The sequence below is a fragment of the Trichosurus vulpecula genome, chromosome 5, assembly GCF_011100635.1.
Source record: "Trichosurus vulpecula isolate mTriVul1 chromosome 5, mTriVul1.pri, whole genome shotgun sequence".
In the NCBI taxonomy this organism is placed as follows: Eukaryota; Metazoa; Chordata; class Mammalia; order Diprotodontia; family Phalangeridae; genus Trichosurus; species Trichosurus vulpecula.
The window spans coordinates 81,350,223-81,372,551 of record NC_050577.1 but is presented as its reverse complement, the minus strand read 5'-3'; the positions used below and the strand labels follow the sequence as shown (position 1 = coordinate 81,372,551).

Below are 22,329 nucleotides of genomic sequence, written 5' to 3'. Positions count from 1 at the left end.
AGCTCTGGTTTTCTCTGGGTACTGGGGCACACATCAGCCTAAGACACATAAACGCTGTCATAAAGGAACCATGAGTGCAGATGTCCAGAGGACAGATCTGTTCCAAGAAAGACTGTAAAGCATTTCTCAGGCATCAACAGTGTTCAATTTACCTGAGGTGCAGCTCCAGCTGTGAGTAGAGGAAGTAAACAAATGCTCTCCTCGCCACAATCTCAGCATGGCAGTCATTGACCACGAGTCCCTGGTCATTGATGTATTCTCCATTTATGCACTTGGTGCCCGATGACAGTGCAATTACCTGAGCATGCCTAACATCCAAGCCTGTGGAAACAGACACAGAGAAGAACTTTCAAAATGGTGGAGAGTTCTTTGGAACCCTTGCCTTTGAGGGATCCTGTAGCACCATCTTTTCAGAGGTGGCTCTTGGAGGAGGCAACAGGGCATGGGGGAAGGAGAATTGGATGTGAGGATAATGGTGGGTTTAAGGTTTAGCTCTGATGCTTACTAGATTCCTGATGATGGAGAAATGACCTACTTAAGCTCAGCCCTTGGTTTCTCTGTCTGTAAAATGGAGATAGTATGCATGTACTTCCTACCTCTCAGAGTTGATGATAGATTTGGGAAACTTAAACACTTTACAGATGTGAACTTTTATTAACCTATTCCTTCATATTCCCCCAGCCCCAAATTATCCTGGTACTCTGAAACTAAAAAAGGACCTGTATACCAGGCAATAAAAGTAAGAAGTCAAAGTTTTGTTTCAAAGCTTATCTACAAATCATGTAGCTACATCATTTGATGATAGAAACAATAAAAATTACTGATGGATTACTTGGCTCATGGGCTGTGCAAGATACTTTTTGGAAGGTTTCCTTTCCACCTTCCTTATAATATGGCTATGGAAAATCAGCATAAGTTTTCATTTCTAAAGTTCTTATGTTGAAAAGATAAAAAACACACTGAATTTAAGTTTCAGCATGGGTATCTAGATCAGAGCTGTCAAAATCTTGTTGTTCTGTTGCTTCAGTCATGTCCAACTCTTTGTGATGCCATTTTGGGTTTTTTTGGGATACTGGAGTGGTTTGCTATTTCCTTCTCCAGTATCAAAATCTAGGTTTGGCTTATTCCTGAGGGCAATTGGTTATTTTCCTGGTGGTCTGTAGGTGGTGTTTTATATTTTGGGCTTGGGGTTATGATGGAGGTGGGAAAGATAATAATAGAAAAAGAGGAAGCACTGGAGAATGGCTACCGTGGAAACTCAGTCCAGCGGTCATAGAAATGATCCCAACTGTTCGACACAAGATGATTCACTTTGCCCAAGCCGTCAGACGAAGGATAGAAAGATGGCATTGCTGTAGTCTCTGCTTTGTAGGGAGTTTCCCTTTTACATTGTGTCCCTCTGTCCCTTTCTCCCATGAGACCCATCAAGGTGGTAGTTTGTTGCTGACTGAGATCAATGTCAAAGGTGGCTTGGTCTACTCCACTGAGCCCATGACTCAAAGTTTAAGGCAAAGTGTCAATAGGAGGTGGGCTTGCATAAAGTTTTAGCAATCCTATTACAGCTTGTTCAAGGTAGGATTCTTCAGAACAATAAAGGAAAAATATAGCAGGCCTTTAAAAGTATTTGGGAATCAGAGCTGGACTTCAAAATTTGGGTAATTAACCAAATCAGGACAACAGTGCTCTCAAGCTCTGGAGTTTCTAACTAGGTTTTGACCAAAGTTTTGTAAAATATACGGGGTATTGGATTCCATAATGCCTGCCATCCTGCCTTGATTTGCCTGCTTTTCTGACTTAACTGGGCTTTGTCCTGAAACATGAGCAAATCTCCAAATCTTTAGCATTGAAGATTCAGTGGTTTTAAAGAACTTGGAGGCACAATATATCATATGCACATTCATCTGTACCCTAAGAGCACTTGTAAAGAGTATCACCTTGATAAGATGGTCTACCGCTGTGTTGAAGAGTAAACCATATTGATCCAAAGCCCAAGACCAGCCCACTTGAGTTGCAGCTGAATGCTTTGCCAAACATGTCCACTTGCAGTGTGATATTACACAGATTGATTTTGGGGGGAGCTGGAGGGAGGTGGGCATGTGGGAAGGGGAGGGCAAAAACTCTCCAAATTATTCTGGCCCCAGTGACATCTCATCAATGAGGAGCCAAGTAGCAGGCCAACTTGAATTTTTCATTGAGAGCTATAATCACTTATTATGGGACACCCATCCAATAAGATCTCCAAAGTGAAAACTTAGCAGAGATGTGATTAAGGCAAACAGCCTCAGGTGGGAGAAATCTGTGCTTGGAATATTAAAAACTCAGGCGCAGTTGGGAGCAGAGTTTCTCTTGGTGAATGTTTTATATACTCTTCTTTCTATACACATTCCCCCAGGACATCTGCTTTGCCCTGTTCTCATTTTTGTGGCCATATTTTAGGAATGACTTGTTTATGCTATGGATCTCATAGTGACAGAGACTTGCTTTGTACATGGAGAAAACATTGAATAATGCTCCAGATGATCAACAAATGAAAATGAAACTGATTTTTTAGTTCAAAATCACCAGGCGGTGTATTTTCCAGTAAGAGATACAGGACAAATAGATGGTCACAATGGCTTCCATTTTATCTAACAGCTCATTTCTAAGGAGCCTGACATCCTTTCCCAGCTCATTGGATTGGCACGTATGGCTAGGAGGTCGTTTCCTCCATTCTCCTTCTTAAATCCTAAGAAGGAACATACTAGCTGTTTCTTAAGGCATAGATGAATGATACAGATTTTCATGGATTGCTGTGAGGAACAGACTCCCGGAGGCCAGCTTCTTCCCAGGTTCCACTTCTCAATTGTAGCAAGTAAGTGTCCATTCCATTTACCCAGGGCCTGCCCTACAACAATGAAATAGAAGCTAGCTTTTTAGGTCTGTGAAAGAGGGCATTTGTTTATGAGTGTGACATGCTCCTTCTCTCCTGTGTCTTTCTCATTCTTGCATTCTACTCCAAGATTCTACTGTCAAACATATATACATAAAGGATCCTTGTTCCAGGACCAGAAAGGACCTTTGAGGTCACCTAGTTTAATCCCCTCATTTTACAGATGAGCAAACTGAGTTCTAGGGATGTTCAGTGATTTGCCTATGGTTATATAGGTAGAAAGATTCAGAGGGAGAATTTGAACCCAGGTCTTCTCGTTATAGAGACGTAGCTCTTCCCATATCTCCTCTCATCTCCTCTTCTTTTCTCTCCTCTCCTCTCTTATAAACTGCTTTGTAAACCTTAAAGTACTATATAAATGCTCTTTATCATAGTTATCAACTCAGGGACACTGAGGGTTACTTAGTGAGGACATCTGTTGGGGCAGAAGATGATTAAGCTGTCATTCTTCTCTATCAATGTTTTCCTGAGGGAACTAGTCTATCTCCCTGGCACCATGTTGGTTGCAGTAGAGGACACTGAATAGGTCTTGAATACATGGTCACTGCCCTAAGAAACTTATCATCTAAATTGGAGTTCAAGACTGATGTGTTTGGAAAAATCAAGTGCTAAATAAGTTACTGTTTGTAAGTATGTCTGAAGCATGGAGAACTAATCAGAAAAAAGCTTCATGAAACTAAGAAGGGGCTTGTGTTTGGCCCTGAAGGGTGGTTAGTGTTTGAATAACTGGAGAAGACCAGAAAGGGCATTTTAATTGGAGAGATAGCTTGATGGAAAATGAGGGAGTAAGAATGGGGTAGGGTAGTGTTGGTATCTATAAGGAGATGGGGCTCAAGTGGTGTAGAGGGAATATGGGATGAAGAGTAGTGAGGTTGGGGAGGTAGGATGGAGTCAGGTCACAGAGGGGTTTGATAACCAGGCACAGATCACTTGGACATTATTTAGATGGGCTGACCTATAGAGTTTATACTCAAGGGTCTCTAAAAATTTTCAGTTAAAAATGAAATGTGACATGAATCAGGGATTGGGTATAGTGAAAGAGTATTGGTGTTGGTGCTGGAGCATTTGGGTTTGAATCACAGCCTGGCAACTTACTACTACTACTACTACTACTACTACTACTACTACTACTACTACTACTACTACTGCTACTACTGCTACTACTGCTACTTCTATTACTTCTATTGTGTTGTTGTTTAGTCATTCAGTTATGTCTGACTCTTTGTGATTCTGTGGATCATAAAACACCAATACTGTCGTGGGTTTTCTTGCCAAAGATACTAGAGTGGTTTGCCATTTTCTGCTCCAGTGGATTAAGGGAAATAGGGTTAAGTGACTTGCCCAGGGTCATACAGTTAGTAAGTGTCTGAGGCTGGATTTGAACTCTGATCTTCCTGACTCCAGGCCTAGTGCTCTATCCACTGAGCCACTCAACTGCTTCCAATATTACTCTGTGACATTTGGTAACTCCCTTAACTTTTCTGGGCTTCAGCTTCTGCAAGTACGAAATAAGAGGACTGAGTGAGATGATCTGAAAGTTCCTTTGCAGATATAAGTCCTGTGGTACTTGAGGGATTGAAGAAGAGGCATCATCCCATGGAATTATACTTGCATAGAGCATCAGGAATGGGAACATGATAAAACATAAAAGTCGGTAAAAAAAAAAGTAGGACAATTCAGAGGGAAGTGCTAGCAACAATTCCTTTAAAAATAATTTTAAAGGTTAGAATCTTATTCATCTTGTATTCAAATAGAATTTAGAGTGATTCAGTTCTAACATTAATTTTCCTTTTTTATTAAAACAGTCCTTAACAATTTTCACGCATATTTATATTTTTTACTGTATCTTTTATTAGAGCATAAGCTCCCTGAGGGCAGGAAATATATTTTCTACTTAAACTTTCCACGGGGCCAAGCGTAGTACTTGTCTTACAAGGACGTTCAATGAAGTAGTGTAGATTGCTTGAGATAATCCTGCCTTTGATACTATTAGGTGCCTGCGACTTCCCCTTTTATTTTAAAACCACTCTTTCTCTGCCAGGTCAGCTTTAAAAGGCCGACTTTGGCCTCCTGCTGTTTTCCACGTCTGCTTACTGCCAAAGGCAGTCTATTGCTGCCAGTCTTGTTTTCCTGTTTGAAGCAAAGGGAGGCTCAAGGGAAAAAGGGACAGGAAAAACACTGTCACTGTTGTTAAACATTTAACAAAAACCACCTGCTGAGTGTGTGGGTTGTTCAAATGTTGTGTGTATTCCATACCCCACAATCTAGTGCTTGATTAGAAACAATTTTACATCACTCCCTTAGTGTTGTTTTGGCGTGAAAGACTTATCTTTTCAAATAGATTGTAAGCTCCTTGAGGGCAAGACCAGTTCTACTAAGGCACAACATATAGAACACTGGGTCTGGAGTTAGCAATAAATGATTTCAAGTCTGGCATCAGACCCTTAGTAGTTGTGTGACCTTGGGCAAGTCACTTAACCTCTGCCTAGGTTGCCTCAATTGAAAGTGGGTATAATAATAGCATCTACCTCCCAGGGTTGTTGTGAAGATCATATGAGATTAATATCTGTAAATCATTTAGTGCCCGGCCCATAGTAGGTGCTTAAGACATGTTTCCTTTCCTTTCTCTTACAGTGTCTAGCAGAATTCTTGGTATGTAGTGAGTGCCTAATGTATTGATCACTTGGGATTCTATCTGGAGTTTTAGGTCCAAAAATAAAATCTCCACGCCTCCTAGACATACATTTATATGTGAACACATGAACGAAGAAAAATTTAAATTTTTTCCGCTTTCATTTTGGATCAAACAATCATAGAAAAAGGAGATGATGGGAGAGAAGGGAAGAGGAGATCAAGTAGCAGTGAGGGAGAGAGGAGAGGAAAATGGGGAGAACAGGAAGGCTTTGGGCAAAAAAGATGCGTAGCAGGAGTTGGTGGAGTAACACATTAATAGATGACAAATGATTTTTTTCCTGTTATTAACTAAGCGAAGGAAAGCTTCAAAGTGGGGTCTGTATATCAATCACTCAACAACAGTTAAGCACCTACTATATGCCCGCTACAGGGCTAGGCAATGGAGATATAAGTACAAAGAATGAAATAATCCCTACTCAAAGTGAATTTACATTTCAGGCTTTTCCCTGTTGGGGGGTTTTGCTAGCAAGGTCCATTTTGTATCTAGATTCCAGCTTTTCTTTGGCAATACTGGCCCCTTGTGCAGTGTCCATATGGAACTTTTCAGGGCTCATAATTCCATTGTAAGGATATTTAAAAGCATTTTAAAATCATGTAGGAATGGGATTTAAATATGATCATAAAAGCCCAGTCATTCACCTGCACCATCTTGCTGTATGCTTGGTTGCTGCTGTCTTGCTTCTCTCTCCTGGGATTAGTCTGTTTTGCACCTGATCTCCAGAACTCCAATGCCAGACATTGGGGGATTTAAGCCACTCAAGTTTTAGAACTACTGTCCTGGGGCTGAGTGGACTGGCTGGAGGACTGAGTGAGCAGGAATTTACATAGTCCATTCTAGCTAGGCAGACTCCAAACCATACTTCACATATCATTCAGCTATGTACCTAAGCCATCTTGCCATCTGTTGTGCCAAATGGACCCCGTTGTACTCTACCTCTTTTCCATGTCTTGCTCTGGGCACTAATCAAACTAATGCCATTGATTTTGCAAAGGGTATGTCATGGGTTAACTATGGATCTCTCCAAACCAAAATACTCTAGTAGTCAACATTCACCTATTTGTATTTTCCCACTTGTATTAGAGTGTGAACTCCTTGTGAGCAAGGTCTGTTTGTATGTATTTTTTATGCTTGTATTTCTTGGGTTTGTCTTCCTTCCTTCCTTCCTTCTTTCCTTCCTTCCTTCCTTCCTTCCTTCCTTCCTTCCTTCCTTCCTTCCTGCCTGCCTTCCTCCCTCCCTCCCTCCCAGAATGTGACTAATACTACAGAATGATGGAATGTTAGAGCTGAAAAGCAGTTGATGGAGCACCAACTAGACTACTTATTGTTCCTTGAATGTGACATTCCATCTCCTTCCTCTGTGACTTGGCCCACATCAGTCTCTCATGCCTAGTATACAATCTGTCTTCATTTCAGCCTCTCAGAATCCCTTATCTTCCTTAAAGGCTCGGCTCAGGGAACACCTCTTTAGCTCCAGTCTTAGAGCTATCTCCTTCCTTGAATTACCTTCTATTATTCACATATGTGTATATGTTTTATTAACGTACCCCCAGCTCCTATCCCTAGCAGAATAGAAACTCCTTGAAGGCAGGAACCATTAATGTTTTTGTCCCTGTATTCCCAGAACCTAGCATGGTGCCTTAAATGAAGTACCAACTTAGAAATATTTGCTTAATGGAAGTAAATTTTTGGATCTATTCCCCACTCTTACCTCATTTTATAAAGAAACTGAGGCCCAAAGAAATTATTGAATGTGTGATAGGGCTGGAGATTGAGCTGGACAACTTAATTTGTCCCACCTGAACACTTTTAGTTGTTAATTTTGGTTTAAAAGCAAAACAAAATAAATAGGACTCAAATGACCCCTTTTCTCTTCTCCCTACCTTGAACTCTTTATTTTCCTAAGTAGGGAGGTTTTAGAAACAGATGAAAATCAGGCTTAGTTCCTTTTTTTAAATAGCAGTCTAGCATCTTGACCTGATTTCTACTCAGTGGTTTTAAGTTAGACATCTGCTTGACAAAGTTTTGTTTCCCACCAGCCATGTTGAGCCCATGGCTCTTCAGATAGGAAGAATTCAGTAGGCTGAAGTGATAATCATTTATAAATGGAGCCTGATTCTGTAGGGACTGAGGGTGAAGTCAGCTGTTTACCTATGAATTCTTGTTGGGGGACTGGGGATCCATGGCATTCTGCAAAGGGGTAGCAGATCAAACAAAATGTTGGTTGTTCAGAAATAGTTAGTGAGGGAGCTATTTTCACCCTGAAAGGATCTTGCAGAAAATGGCTTACAGTCAGTCTAGGAAATGAAAGTAATGGGATATCTTTCTTGAAAATGTTATCATTATCTAAATTTCATATGAGTATCTTTTAAATTGGGAAATAAATAGCCATGTACTTTATGACAGCTATAGCTAGGAATCATTTTACAAGGGACAAACCAGTTGGAGATTGGGGGATTTGTCCAAGGTGATAGAGATGGAGCTGAGAAGAAGGCATTCTAGGCAGAAGGAAAGGCATGAAAAAAGACATGGAGGTAGGAAACTATAAGGTATATTTAGGGGATGGTTAAGTTGACTAATTTGAGTGGGTCAGAGAGTTCCAGTAAAGTCACAATAGGAGAAAAGGCTAGATAGGATCATAGATGTAGACCTGGAAAAGACTTTTGAGCTCATCTATTCCAACTAATCCATTTAACAGATGAAGAAACTAGAGTCCAAAGTGGTTGTGATTTGCTCAAGATCATGCAATTAATAAGTGACAGATTCGGGATTTAAACCCAGATCCATTGACTCTCAATCCAATGTTCTTTCTTCTGTACCACTGTGTTGGCCCTTCTATATCAGCCTGAAGAGTTGAGCATTATTTCATTGATAATGGGGAGCAATGAGGGCTCTTGAGAGACATGATGAAAATGATGCTTCAGCAAGATTAATTTTGCATTGAAGGCAGGATAGATTGAGAAAAGAAATGGGTTTCTAGTTCAGTAATCTAGATGTAAGGTGATGTGACCCTGAATTAAGTGATGTTGGCAGGGGTAGGTTGGCAGGAAAGAGTGAAGCAAAGGAAGTGAAGGAATCTTTCCGTGGATTTGGTGACTTGGAAATAGAAGGTGAAGATGAAGGAAGGTTTCAAAGATAACTTTATTTTTTTCCAGCCTAAGTTCATGGGATAATGATGGTGCCATGAATGGGAAAAAATAGAAATGTGTAAACTGGTTGTTACTTCGTCAAAGCTTTCAACGTCTCTGGGGAGAAATTTACCACTGCCTATTCTCTCATGGCCATCCACCAATTCTCTGATTCATAGAGTACTATTAGTTGTTAATGAATAACACCAATGGACAGGTATATAAACAAACTGTCTATTAGCTGGGATTCTATTAACCAGACCATGATACATATTTCTAGTACCATGATAGCTGATATTTGCAATGAAATTCCTGATAAAATATATGATCATGAAATGCCTAAAGCATCAAACGGACTAAAATATTTTCATCAAAGTGTAATTACTTTTACTGTACTCTATTTCTATGAACATTGATTATCCATATTTGATATGCACAGTACTAACATTTTATGTGCTAAAATGTCATGAAAGACCCCTAATAAGGATATGTATGATCAGAAAAAGGGGCAGCAGCATGTTAGATTTGGAATGAAAGCACCTAGGTTCACATCTCTCCTTGGACTCTTATCTGACTTTTCTGGCCTCAATTTCTACATCTGTATAAAGAGAGGGCTAAACTGAATGATGTTGCCCTTTGTTTCCCCTCCTCTTTCCTCAGGTTCAAATTGATGATTTGATATGATTAGCTAACCTTTTAGCAAAAATGGAGGACAAGGGATGGGAAAACTCAATTGGTCCATTGGCGCCCTTCAGCATGAAGAATAACATAACTGAACAAGTCCTATAAATAAACCATTGCTTGAATTCCAGTGCAGTGGTTGAATCCTTTATGATGCACTTATGGGAAATCCCAGATTGGAACCCCACAGTTTAAGGACAAATGGAGTGATCAAAGCTATGTCACTGTCCAGTCAGTTAAAATCATGATTTCTTCAAACTATTAAAAGATGCGTGGTGGTGCTTTGCTATTTAGAGTATCTAAATGTGCTAGATAACAGAACATTTAGAGGCAGTGTGGAATAACAGAGAACTGACCTTGAAGTGATGAAAATCTGAGTTCAAGTTCTGTCTCTGACAAATACTAGCTGCATGACCCTGGTCACATCACTTAACCCCTTGGTGTTCTAGGCATTTCTCTAAGACAATAGGTTACAGGGTAGGTGCTGGCCTGAATTGACAGAGGGAAGTTTCCTCACTCAATATTTCCCTGTACCGTTGAAACTAAAGGACTAATCCTTATCCCCTACTATACTAATAGCAATAGCAGATTTCCTTAAACCAAGACTTGAAATGTTTCTTTGGCGATTGTATCACTCTAAGTATGAAGGACAAAATTAGGCACAATAATGAATTATGTAAAAATAATACGTAGTCGAGTGTCTGCTAAATAGCCTTTGATGAACAAGGAGGGTTTAAGTTTGAAAATGAGGCCTTCTGCCATGAGTAAAGAAAAGGAACTTCTCTTGGGCACAGTGGAGGGGAAGTTGCTCCTGAGGAAAAATGAGAGTAAATGGCAACCTTAGGAATTTTAAAGCAAGATAAGGTCAATACAGTGGTGTTTAAATGGTGCTGGGGGCCTTTGGAGGGCCTGGTTCTGTGGTGTTCCTCAGAAAAAAGGCATTTTTTCACTGGATTGAAGGAAACAGGAGATGGATATAAAGTCAAAGTGGGGAGGAGGGAGGGAAGGAGGGAGGGAGAGAGAGAGAGTGAGAACATACTATGCATGGTCTGCAAAGTTGCTGTAAAACAGTAGTTCTTAACTGGAGGTGAGGTGTGGGGAAGGTGTCTGTGAACTTGAGTGGGAAAAATATATCTTTATTTTCACTAACCTTAGCATTTCCTTCCAATCATTATTACTATTATTGTTCTTGTGTTATTCTTAGAAGGACTCCATAGGTTTTGCCATACAGCCAATGGGGTCTATGGTACAAGAAAAGGTTAACAACCCCTATTCTAAAGCTCAAAAAATGAAAAAAAAACTTTCCATTCTTTCTTGTTCTTATACCCAATCCTTTGAACACTTTCAAGGATGAATTCCTTTGAAAATCAAGATTGAATAGCAATGATTTAAGTTAGACACAGTCTATGCCAGCAACTTCATATCACTGCTTTCGCAGGACACATTAGTAAGAGTTAGGTGATTATAATACTTTATTAAAATGGCAAATCAGATTTTAATTGTACAGTGGTTATACAGTACTGATTCAAATATAAACTGTATCTCTGAAGTGAAATCTTTTTAAAAGGATGGACACATTCACACACTCATCAAAGTATAATATATTTAGGTATATAGTAAAAAATAATAATAGTGATAGGTTGATGGAAATTAGATTAGATTTTGAAGTACAGTTTATGTTCCTACCAGTATGGGTAATTATACAAATTATTTCTGCAAAAACAGAGAGCATGCAAGAGTGGAAGGAGTTTCTACACCACATCTTCCAAATCCTGATAAAATCACAGATTGCAACCCCCCACCCCAAATCTAGGCCTCTGTAAAGTGATGTATGATTGAATTTAGATACAGAAATACCACAGATAAAGTAAACATTAAGACAAGTTATTGCTCAGGGTATAAACAATTACGAATAATTATGAAGAATATGGATTATATTGTGCAGAATATGGATAAAGTGAAACTAGACTTATTCCCCAAATCTGGGAGTATGAGAAGTATGGGGCATACCTCTAATTTTTACAGTAGTTTTTGGAAACATCCCACTGAAAACCTACTTGAGGCATAGAAGAGAATGAGGCATTTTAGTATAAGCTGCTCTAGTAATATGATCAAATTCCAATATACAGGAACTTTTAAAGTTATGAACTTAATTATGCAAAAAATGCTGCAGGTAAAAATTTCATGTAGGTTTAAGAAGAATTTGAGTACTTAGCCTTTTGAAGTGGTATTATGGAAGGCATAGGATGTAGTCTGGGCATTTTCCTATCTTTTTCTGTTTCTGCTATGGACCTCTTCATTTCCTCTCCAGGTTCTACCCCTAAACTAAGGTTTTAGGAATTATCTCCTAAGCATTCTGTCAGTCACTAACAACTATCAATACTTTGAGTTTCAGCAAGCACTCTTGAAGTACCTACTGTGTGTGGAACTCTGTAATGGCAGCTAAATAGTATAGTAGATAAGGATCTGGATTTGGATCCAGAAGACTTGAGTTTGAATTCTGCCACAGATATTTAACTAGTTCTATGGCCTTTGGCAAGTCTTTCTTTAGCCTCAGTTTCCTAATTGTCCAGAGGGATAATGACAGCACTTATTTTGCAAGATTGTTGTGAGCATTAAATGAAATAAAATTTTTAAACATTTTGCTTTCTTTTTTTTAAAAAATTCAATTAATTTTCAACATTCACTTTTATAAGATTTTGAGTTCTAAATTTCCCTCCCTCCCTGTCCTCTCCCCTCCCCAAGGCAGCATGCAATCTGATATAGGCTCTACATATACAATCATGTTAAACATATTTTCACATTAGTCATGCTGTGAAAGAAGCAGAAAAAAAGGGAAAAGCCATGAGAAAGAAAAAACAAAAAGAGAGAAAATAGTATCCTTCAATCTGTGTTCAGACTCCGTAGTTCTTTCTCTGGATGTGGAGAGCATTTTCCATCATGAGTCTTTTAGAACTGTCTTAGATCATTGCATTGCTCAGAAGAGTTCAGTCAAACAAAATCAGTCATGGTACAATGTTGCTGTTACTGTGTACAATGTTCTGGTTCTGCTCACTTCCCTCAGTTATCTGTTCATGTAAGTCTTTCCAGGTTTTTCTGAAATCAGCCTACTCACTATTTCTTATGGAAAAATCATATTCTACAACTTGTTCAGTCATTCCCCAGTTGATGGGCATCCCTTCAATTTCTTAAATAAAATATTTAAAGCACTTTTCAGACCTTAAGAACTATATGCTATATAACTATATATGTTACACACACACACACACACACACACTATATAACGTACTATGTATAAGGTCTCCTTTAATATAAGAAGCTGAATTTAGACACCAAAGGGATGGGCAGCTCCCTCACTTGGGATTACGTCTGTGAAAAAGTCCAACAAGTAAAGTAATACCTAATGGTTACCTGCCTATCCTACGGTTATCTATCAGTCTGTTTCTCATCTATCTTACTTGTCCTAACTAATCTATCTAATATATTTTACTATCTTATCTAATTTACCTAATTGATTTTTATCAATCCTGTTTATTTTTCTTATCCTTCCTATCAATCTATGTATCTATGTATTTATGTATCTGTCTATCTATCTATGTATCCATCTTTGTATCTATGTGTCTATATATCTATGTATCTGTGTGTCTATGTATGTATCTATCTATGTATCCATGTATCCATGTATATACCTACCTACCTACCAACCTACCTACCTACCAATCTACCTACCTACCTATCCACACAAATAAATGAGGGACAGACTGAACATAACCAGATGCAAGAGGAAGATCTCTATATCTGGAGTCAAAGCTTGGATGAATCATTTGATATCTTTGGATCTCAGTTTTCTTATCTCTACAATGAGATTTGACTAGATCTATAATGTCCTTTAAAATCCATAATCCTGGAATGATGGATAAAAAGATTAAAAGGATAGATCCAGACTGATATTTTGTGCCGTGATCTTTCCCAGGAGAATGAGGCTTATGGTTCCAAGTTTTATAATAAAGTAACCTTCTTTGACTCCTTTAATGATATTCTGTTTTGATTAAAAAAATCATTACTTATGGAATTTTGATGAACCACTTCATTTAGTTTCCATTCCTTACAATGGGCAGCCTGAGTTCACATGAGTCTCTATGGGAAAGTTTGATCTTAGGTATTGAGGAACACCACTACTGTCAATTTGTTAACATAGCTCCCTAAAGGTAAATAGCACCAGTCCATTCAATTTTATGGAAAGAATCTCTATGCTAAACCAGGAAGTACTTATCATGTAAATCCAATACAGAAATAGCACCTTTTTGCTCTTTAAAAAGTAGTTTATAGGAATTCTATGCAAAGTCAGATATCGTTCTGAGCTGGAAGGGACCTTAGAGATGATATGACCCAGGTCCCAAGATGGGGAAACTGAGGTCTAGAGAGGGAAAACAACTTGTTCATAGTCATACAATGAGCTGATAGACCTAATAGAACTCATGTCTCCTCCAGTTCTCTTTTCTCTATAACCTGATTTGTGTGTGTGAAAAAAATAGCATCTCCAAGAAAGAATGGAAGGATAAAGGAAGCCAATACTCATTAAAGAATGAAATCACAAAATTACATAAATTAGAATGAGGATTAAATGATTATATCATTATGCATTTTATATATAGCTATATAGATATACACTATACTATCCCTAGGGGTCTTGTACAGAATCATTTCCAACCATCTATTTTCTAGTACTTTGTCCATTCTAGTTTAATGATTCAAGTAATGGGGCTTCTACCACTTCCCTTGGGAGAGACTATTCCACAGTTTAATAGCTCTCACCATTAGCAAACTTTTCTTGATATTCAGCCTAAATGATCTTCTGCTCAATTTCATTCCATTACTCCCATCATATCTTTGGCAATTCCTATCCTTCGTTGGTGTTTACATCCCTTGAATATTTGCAGAGACTATTATAATCTGCCTACAGCCCCATCCCTTAGTCATTGTTTATCCAAAGTCAACATTATGTGCTTTTAATCTTTCCCTGTGATTCAATCTGTCCCCCTCCTTAACAATTTCTGTTTCCCTTCCCTGAATTTTTCTCTAATTCAATAACAATCAAGCTCATTTAAACATGCCTGACTTGGACCTGGGGCTAAGTTAAAATGTAAAGGCCTAGAAAAAAAGACAGGAACTAGAGGGTTAGAAGAGAGGTTTTCCTGGGGATCTTTTTTAGTTCTCACTCACTCCAAATGAAAAAAAAAACCCCAAACCACTCATGTTGGTTCATGAGTGCCTCCCCATCCTTGAGAGGCCCTCACATCTTAAAATACACCAAATAATAATTTTATGAGCAAACGAAGTCTTGCATATTGAATATTTATATTCCCAAACTGATAAAGTGACAAGATCAACTTTGAGGAGTCAAATAATTTTTATATACACACATACATAGACATATATACACATATATACATACATACATACATATATATACATACATATATATATATATATTTACATTTCTTCTCAAAGTTTCTCAGGTTCCTTCCCCACAAAGTAAACCCCCCCCCCACCATTTGCCAAATATATTTACAGTTCTAATGTTGGTACCTTTCAGAATAATTTGTTACATGAGTATTCATAGTAGTGGAGGTCATGGGATGAGTAGCTGATACCCAAGATATGTACGAATATGTCAGAAAAACTGTCTATTAATTATACTGAGTCCAAAAATCAAATGATGCAAACCATTGTTAATTCAGGCCCTGTGAGCCTTTATGAGTGTTAGTCATCTGCTTGTCATAAATTTAATGCTGTGATTGTTGTCGTTGCTCGGTCATGTCTGACTCTTTGTAGCCCCATTTGGGGTTTTCTTGGCAAAGATACTAGAGTATTTTGCCATTTCCTTCTGCAGCTCATTTTACAGGGAACTGAGATAAACAGGGTTAAGTGACTTGTCCAGGGTCACACAGCTAGTGTCTGAAGCTGGATTTGAACTGAGGAAAATGAGTCATCCTTACTGCAGGCCCAGCACTCTAATGCTCTGTGCCACTTAGCTGCCACAGTAAGTTTTATTATCCCTTTCTACTCAAAGAGGAGGAGGAATGTGGTAGGAGTATAGAATGGTTCATGCTTACTTTGGTCTTCCCTTTCCTATGGTTGAGTGGAGGGAACAATGAACCAACACTCCAGAGGTGGTAGTGTCTGTGTGTGTGTGTGTGTGTGCGCGCGTGTGTGTATCCCTTCTAGCTAGTATTCTTTTGAATATTACTTCTGCTTTTCAGAGTCCCCCACCTGCAGGCCTTCACTGCTCTGATTCTGCTCCCTCATAGGCTCCATTGAGGAGGATTCTTACCTGCCTCTACCCAGTGTTGGACATGTGTAATGGTAATCAGGGCAGGGCTTTTTGCTGTTCTCTCAAGTGCCTTTAGTGATTCTGGCCTTTGTTTGAATGGGGCTGGTAAAGTGGGATCTTATCTTGGAATGTTTCTAAGCCCTAAGACAATTGGGAGTCATTGACTGGAAACCCTGTATATGGTGGTACTAGGGATTAACTAACTTTCCCACACCTTAAATGGGACTTCTCACTGTTCTTTGTTTGAGTGTTTCTAGCACTGAGGTAATCAAGTGCCTCAGAGTCCTGAGATGGGTATATAAGATCCGAGGTTGGTGTTTGACTTTTGGGGGTACACTCATTGAAAGTATATGAGTGGGGGCAGAGCCAAGAAGGCAGCTGGAAAGGAGGGCCTTGTGTGAGCTTCCCCCCACCAGGTCCCTCCAAACACCTATAAAAATTGCTCTGAACAAATTCTAGAGCTGCAGAACCCACAAAATAACAGAGGGAAGCAGGGCTCCAGCCCAGGACAGCCTGGATGGTCGCTGGGAAGGGTCTATTGCATGGAGCTGGGAGCCAGGCAGAACAGGCCACAGGGCCCTGAATCATTGAGCTGTGGCAGTTATCAGACTTTTCAACCCACAAACACCAAAGACAACAGAGAAGGTTAGTGGATAGAACTGCTAGAACTGAGTGAAAAGAGTACACGGTTGGCCCCAGCCCCGGGGACACAGAAGTAGTGCAGCTCTGGGGCTGCTTCCAGCTGCAGTTACTTCTAGTCCCAGGCCTACCAGGTAGGAGGAATTAAGCTGTAGATCAGTGTGGGAGTGCAGAGCCTGCTTGGATCTGAGTCGAAGTCCAGGTTGGTGGTTCTTGGGGGAGGAAGAGCACTGGTGTGGCAGAGCTTGCTGTGTAGAAGCAGCACAAGGCCCCTAAATCTTGGGACAAAGTACTCTCTACTCTACAAGCAGTCATACCTTTACAAAAAGCTCAAGGGTCAAGTAGTTGTCTGGGAACATGGCCGGGCAGCAAAAACGGACCCAGACTCAGACTCAGACTTTGGAATCTTTTTTTTGGTGACAAAGAAGACCAAAATGTACAGACAGAAGAAGTCTACAAAGTCAAAGAGCCTACATCAAAAGCCTCCAAGAAAAATATGAATTGGTCTCAGGCCACGGAAGAGCTCCAAAAGGATTTGGAAAAGCAAGTAAGAAAAATAGAGGAAAAATTGGGAAGAGAAATGAGAGTGATGTGAGAAAAACATGAAAAACAAGTCAATGAATTGCTAAAGGAGACCCAAAAAATACTGAAGAAAATAACACCTTAAAAAATAGAGTACCTCAAATGGCAAAAGAGCTCCAAAAAGCCTATGAGGAGAAGAATGCCTTGAAAGGCAGAATTAGCCAAATGGAAAAGGAAGTCCAAAAGATCACTGAAGAAAATACTACCTTAAAAATTAGATTGGAGCAAGTGGAAGCTAGTGACTTTATGAGAAATCAAGATATTATAAAACAGAAAGAAAGGAATGAAAAAATGGAAGACAATGTGAACTATCTCATTGGAAAAACCACTGACCTGGAAAATAGATCCAGGAGAGAGAATTTAAAAATTATTGGACTACCTGAAAGCCATGATCAAAAAAGAACCTAGCTATCATCTTTCAAGAAATTATCAAGGAGACTGCCCTGATATTCTAGAGCCAGAGGGTAAAATAGAAATTGAAAGAATTCACCGATCACCTCCTGAAAAAGTTCCCCAAAAGAAAACTCCTAGGAATATTGTTGCCAAATTCCAGAGCTCGCAGATCAAGGAGAAAATACTGCAAGCAGCCAGAGAGAAACAATTTGAATATTGTGAAAACATAATCAGGATAATACCAGATCTAGCAGCTTCTACATTAAGGGATAGAAGGGCTAGGAATATGATATTCTGGAGGTCAATGGAGCTAGGATTAAAACCAAGAATCACCTACCCAGCAAAACTGAGTACCATGTTCCAAGGCAAAATATGGATTTTCAATAAAATAGAGGACTTTCAAGCTTTTGCAATGAAAGGACCAGAGCTGAATAGAAAATTTGACTTTCAAACACAAGAATCAAGAGAAGCATGAAACGGTAAACAAGAAAGAGAAATCATAAGGGACTTACTAAAGTTGAAATGTTTTGTTTACATTCCTCTATGGAAAGATGGTGTGTGTAATTCATGAGATCTCAGTATTAGGGCAGCTGAAGGGAATATATATATATACACACACACACACACACCTACATATACACATATATGTATATATATATACACACACACACACACACCTACATATACACATATATGTATATATATATATGTTTATATATGTAGACAGAGGGCACAGGATGAGTTGAATATGAAGGGATGATATCTAAAAAAATAAAATCAAATTAAGGGCATGAGAGAAGAATATATTGAGGGAGGGAGAAAGGGTGAGATAGAATGGGGTAAATTATCTCACACAAAAGTGGCAAGAAAAAGCAGTTCTGTTGGAAGGAAAGAGGGGGCAGGTGAGGGGGAATAAGCAAATCTTGCTCTCAGCGGATTTGACTTGAGGAGGGAATACCATACACACTCAATTGGGTATCTTACCCCACATGAAAGTAGGGGGAAGGGGATAAAAAGGGGGACAATAGAAGGGAGGGCCGATAGGGGGAGGAGATGGTCAAAAGCAAACAGTTTTGAAAAGGGACAGGGTCAAGGGAGAAAATTGAATAAAGGGAGACAGGATAGGAGGGAGGGAAATATAGTTAGTCTTTCACAACATGACTATTTATGGGAGTGTTTTGCATAATGATACATGTGTGGCCTGTGTTGAATTGCTTGCCTTCTTAGGGAGAGTGGGTGGGGAGGGAAGAAGGCAGAAAATTTGGAACTCAAAGTTTTAAAAGCAGATACTCAAAGTTTGTTTTTGCATGCAATGGGAAAATAAGATATATAGGCAATGGGGCATAGAAATCTATCTTGCCCTACAAGAAAGTAAGGGGAAGAGGGATGGGGGGGAGGGGAAAGGTGGTGATAGAAGGGAGGGCTGACTGGGGAATGGGGCAATCAGAATATATGCCATCATGGAGTGGGGGGAGGGTAAAATGGGGAGAAAATTTGTAACTCAAAATCTTGTGGAACATCAATACTGAAAACTAAAAAATATCAAATAAAGAAAATGATCACAGAACAAAAAGAAAGTATATGAGTGATGACACTCTGGGCAAGCCATTGAACCCATGCGCCACCCCCCCCCTCCAAGCTTTGCTATCCCAGAGAGATATTGGCGTTTCTCTGGTAACTATGAATTGTGATTTGAATCAGACAAGGTCTGTCTGTTGATGTTTGTCATTTCTGTTGGTATTTTCCTTGAATTACAGAGGGCTGCTCTTTCCCCCCAGAACTAAGTGAATGATATATGTATGTTTGATTAAACTGAGATTGTTGACCCCTTCAAGGTACTTAGAACCTGTGTTAACAGCCCTTCTGTATGCTGCTGTTATTGGTCTTATACAGCTACAATAGCTGCTAGCCACCTTGTTGCTACAACATGGAGTCAGGGAGACCTGGGTCCAAATCTTTCTGTTATTAGCTGTGAAAGTGTCAGCAAATCATTTAGTCTCCTGGAGTCCCTTATCTGTAAAAAGAAGGGGTTTGAAGGAGATGACCCCCAAGGACCTCCCATCTCCAGTTCTGTGCTCCTATGATGCTGCGGTCCTGGAGGTAACACTCCCATGCTTCCAACCTTTCTTGATGACTTTCCAATATATCACAGGATCGTAGAATTATGAAATGGTCATTTGGGGCAGTCAAAACTTGATAGTTAACCACCCTGTATTTATTTTATATTTATCTTTTAGAGATGTTGTCTCACTTGACAGAAAGGAAGCTCCTTCAGAAGAGAGATTGTTTCATTTTTTGTTTTTGTATCTCAGTGCCTAGACTAGTGGCCCACATGTAGTAGGCCTTTAATAAATGCTTGTTGATTGAAAAATTGGAACTCCAAGCATGGTTCTAGGTACTATCATTCTTTACCATATTCCAGAGTACCTCTATAAATGTATCCCTTGATTTTTCATGATTCGATGATATTTAGTATTAGCTAGGCATACAGGATGAGAAGAATTAGAAAAGTGAAGCATTAATTCCATTCATCTGCTTGTTTGAGCCAAATGAGACCAAATCACCATTTGATTTATTTTCTGTACTGAACAGTTTTTTGGATGGTGGGGTTTGGAGCTGGGCAAAAGCAGTCATAGACTTCTACCTTTTCTGCCACAAGGAAGCTCTGGTATGGTGTCAGGATAGGGGGCAGACTGCTATATTGATGGGGCACAGGCTTAGCATTCCAACACAGGTGGTGATTAACTGTAATGCAAAGAGCAAAGGGTTAGGTTTTGGGAGACTTGGGTTTGAAGCCCCACTATGCAACTTCTCCAGACCTAGAGGCAGCTTGGTGCTGCAGTGGATAGAGAGGTGGGCTTCAGTCAGGAGGACCTGAGTTTAAGTCAGGCCTCAGACATTGCTGGCTGTATGATCCTGAACAAATCATTTAACTTTTATCTGCTTCATTTTCCTCAACTGTAAAACAGCACAGTGACTAGCACATAGTAGGGACTTAATAAATGCTTATTCCCTTTTACCCCCTACAGATCTCAGTTCCATCTTAAAATAAGAGGTTGGCACTGGATGACCCTAAGGTTCATTTTGCCTCTGACATTCTATGATTCTGCCCTTGAAAAATGAAGAGTTTGGTGCAATCATCAGCTCTCTGAGTGTCTTCCTAGGAAGGGTCCATGTGGAGGGATTCTTAACTTTTTTATGTGTCTTGGTCTCCTTCAGCAGTCTAGTGAGCCCTGTGGACCTCTTCTCAGAGTACTGTTTTTTTTTTTTAAATTCACAATTGAAGGAAATGCTAAATTTCAGTTAGAAGTTAGTGAAGATGCATTTTTTTTCCTATCAAGTTCACTGGCCTCCTGAAATTTATCCATGGGTCATTTGAAGGTCTGTGGACATCACATTAAGAATCCCCTGGTGTAAAATTATGTTTTAAGGAATTGTAAAGTAGATTTCCCTTATAACCTGACTCATTCTTACATAGATTCAGGTCATATGAGTTAAGTAATTTCTTCAAAGATTAAGTGAGATTAACAAGAGAGTGTTGAAAAGTCCAATATATACTGTAATATTATTCTTAATTGAACACCTAACGTAACCTGAGAGGCATAGCATAGTGGGGACATGGAACAGACCTCAGACTCAAGAAGGCTTGGGTTCAAATCCCCTACCGTCTGTTTGACTCTGGGCAAGTCACCTAACCTTTCAGTGTATCAGGTAACTCTTTAAGATTGGAAATGCAGATGAGCTGCTAATAATTGTTAGAGGGATTTGCTTATTAGGAGTTGTGTTTACCAGTGAAATCACAGTCCTAAAAAAACCTGACTGTCCTATGTGCCCTCACAGTGTAGGTATAAAGGGCTTCCACTGTACATCATCTATATTTGTTCAGTACAGATATTAAATGTTATAGTCATACCCCCTTAAGAAAGAAAAAAAAGAATGACAAGAAATGATTGGCAATTAAGAGTTGGAGAAAGCTGTTTGTCTCCGCATTTGGGGATGGACGGGCACCTTGCTCCATTAGCAACTCAGTCTCCCACATCAAAGAAAAAAATATGAGGAGGTGGAGTTGATTGCTAAGCAGCCCCTATTCTTTCTCTGGAAGTGTCTGACATGAAGGACTTCTTGCAACCAATAAAGCCAAGAATAATGAGAATATAAAGCCAGCACTCATGAATAATTCAAAGGGCCGAAGACTTTAAATGGAACAGTTTTCCTCATTGGTAAGCACCCACCTGAAGTCTTTGCACTTGTTCTTAGTGCTATTGTTCTCCAGGAGTAGGGAGGGGAGTTTTATTTTTTAAATGGCCAAAGTTGGGTTGGGCACAACTTCAATCTGAGTCTAACCTCCCCCTTCTGCTCCTTTGAGGATAGATGCAAGTTATGTTTATGGCTCTTTTGGATCTTCTGGCCTGTAGGGAGGTTGGTGGTCTATCTGAAATTTGTTTTCACTGAGGAATAGTTCAGTAATACCCATGGTCGCCAAATTACCAATGCTTTACTCAAAAATGTCCCCTCTCTTGAATGAGTGCCCCAGCTAGGAGTTTGGCCTCTCTTCCTCATTTATATGGATCCTGCCACAAGAAAGGATTGCCTCTCACCCCTCATGTTGCACTGCCTAGGACCTTTTTGCCACCCTCCATGATGCTCACTGTTAGTACAAACCTCTTACTGTATCTGATGAACCCCCAATGACAGCTGGGAACTGCCACCAGAAATCCTTACCCCTTCCAAGGACTCTATTTCTGCCTTTTACCCATTACTGGAAATTACTACTACCACCGTCTATCCTTCTCTAAATGGAAAATCCTATTGGAAGATCCTTTTGTCTCCATTTCTTTCCCCTGCCAGAGCTCTCTTCTGTCCTTGGGGATGGCTCTCTACTCCTTGTTCCCACTTCTTACCACTCTTTTGGAGATCTTGTCTCAGCCCCTCCCACCCTTTAACTCCTTCT

General features: G+C 39.6%; 1 protein-coding gene across 1 annotated transcript in view; it reads right to left on the bottom strand.

Moving 5' to 3' along the window:
- Window positions 1–22,329, bottom strand: part of ADARB2 (adenosine deaminase RNA specific B2 (inactive)) — a 196,335-nt gene that overhangs the window by 64,544 nt on the left and 109,462 nt on the right. Inside the window, exon 4 of the mRNA XM_036760531.1 lies at window positions 153–321. Within this exon, the coding sequence (XP_036616426.1) occupies window positions 153–321 (169 nt within the window). The remainder of the gene's footprint in view (window positions 1–152; window positions 322–22,329) is intronic.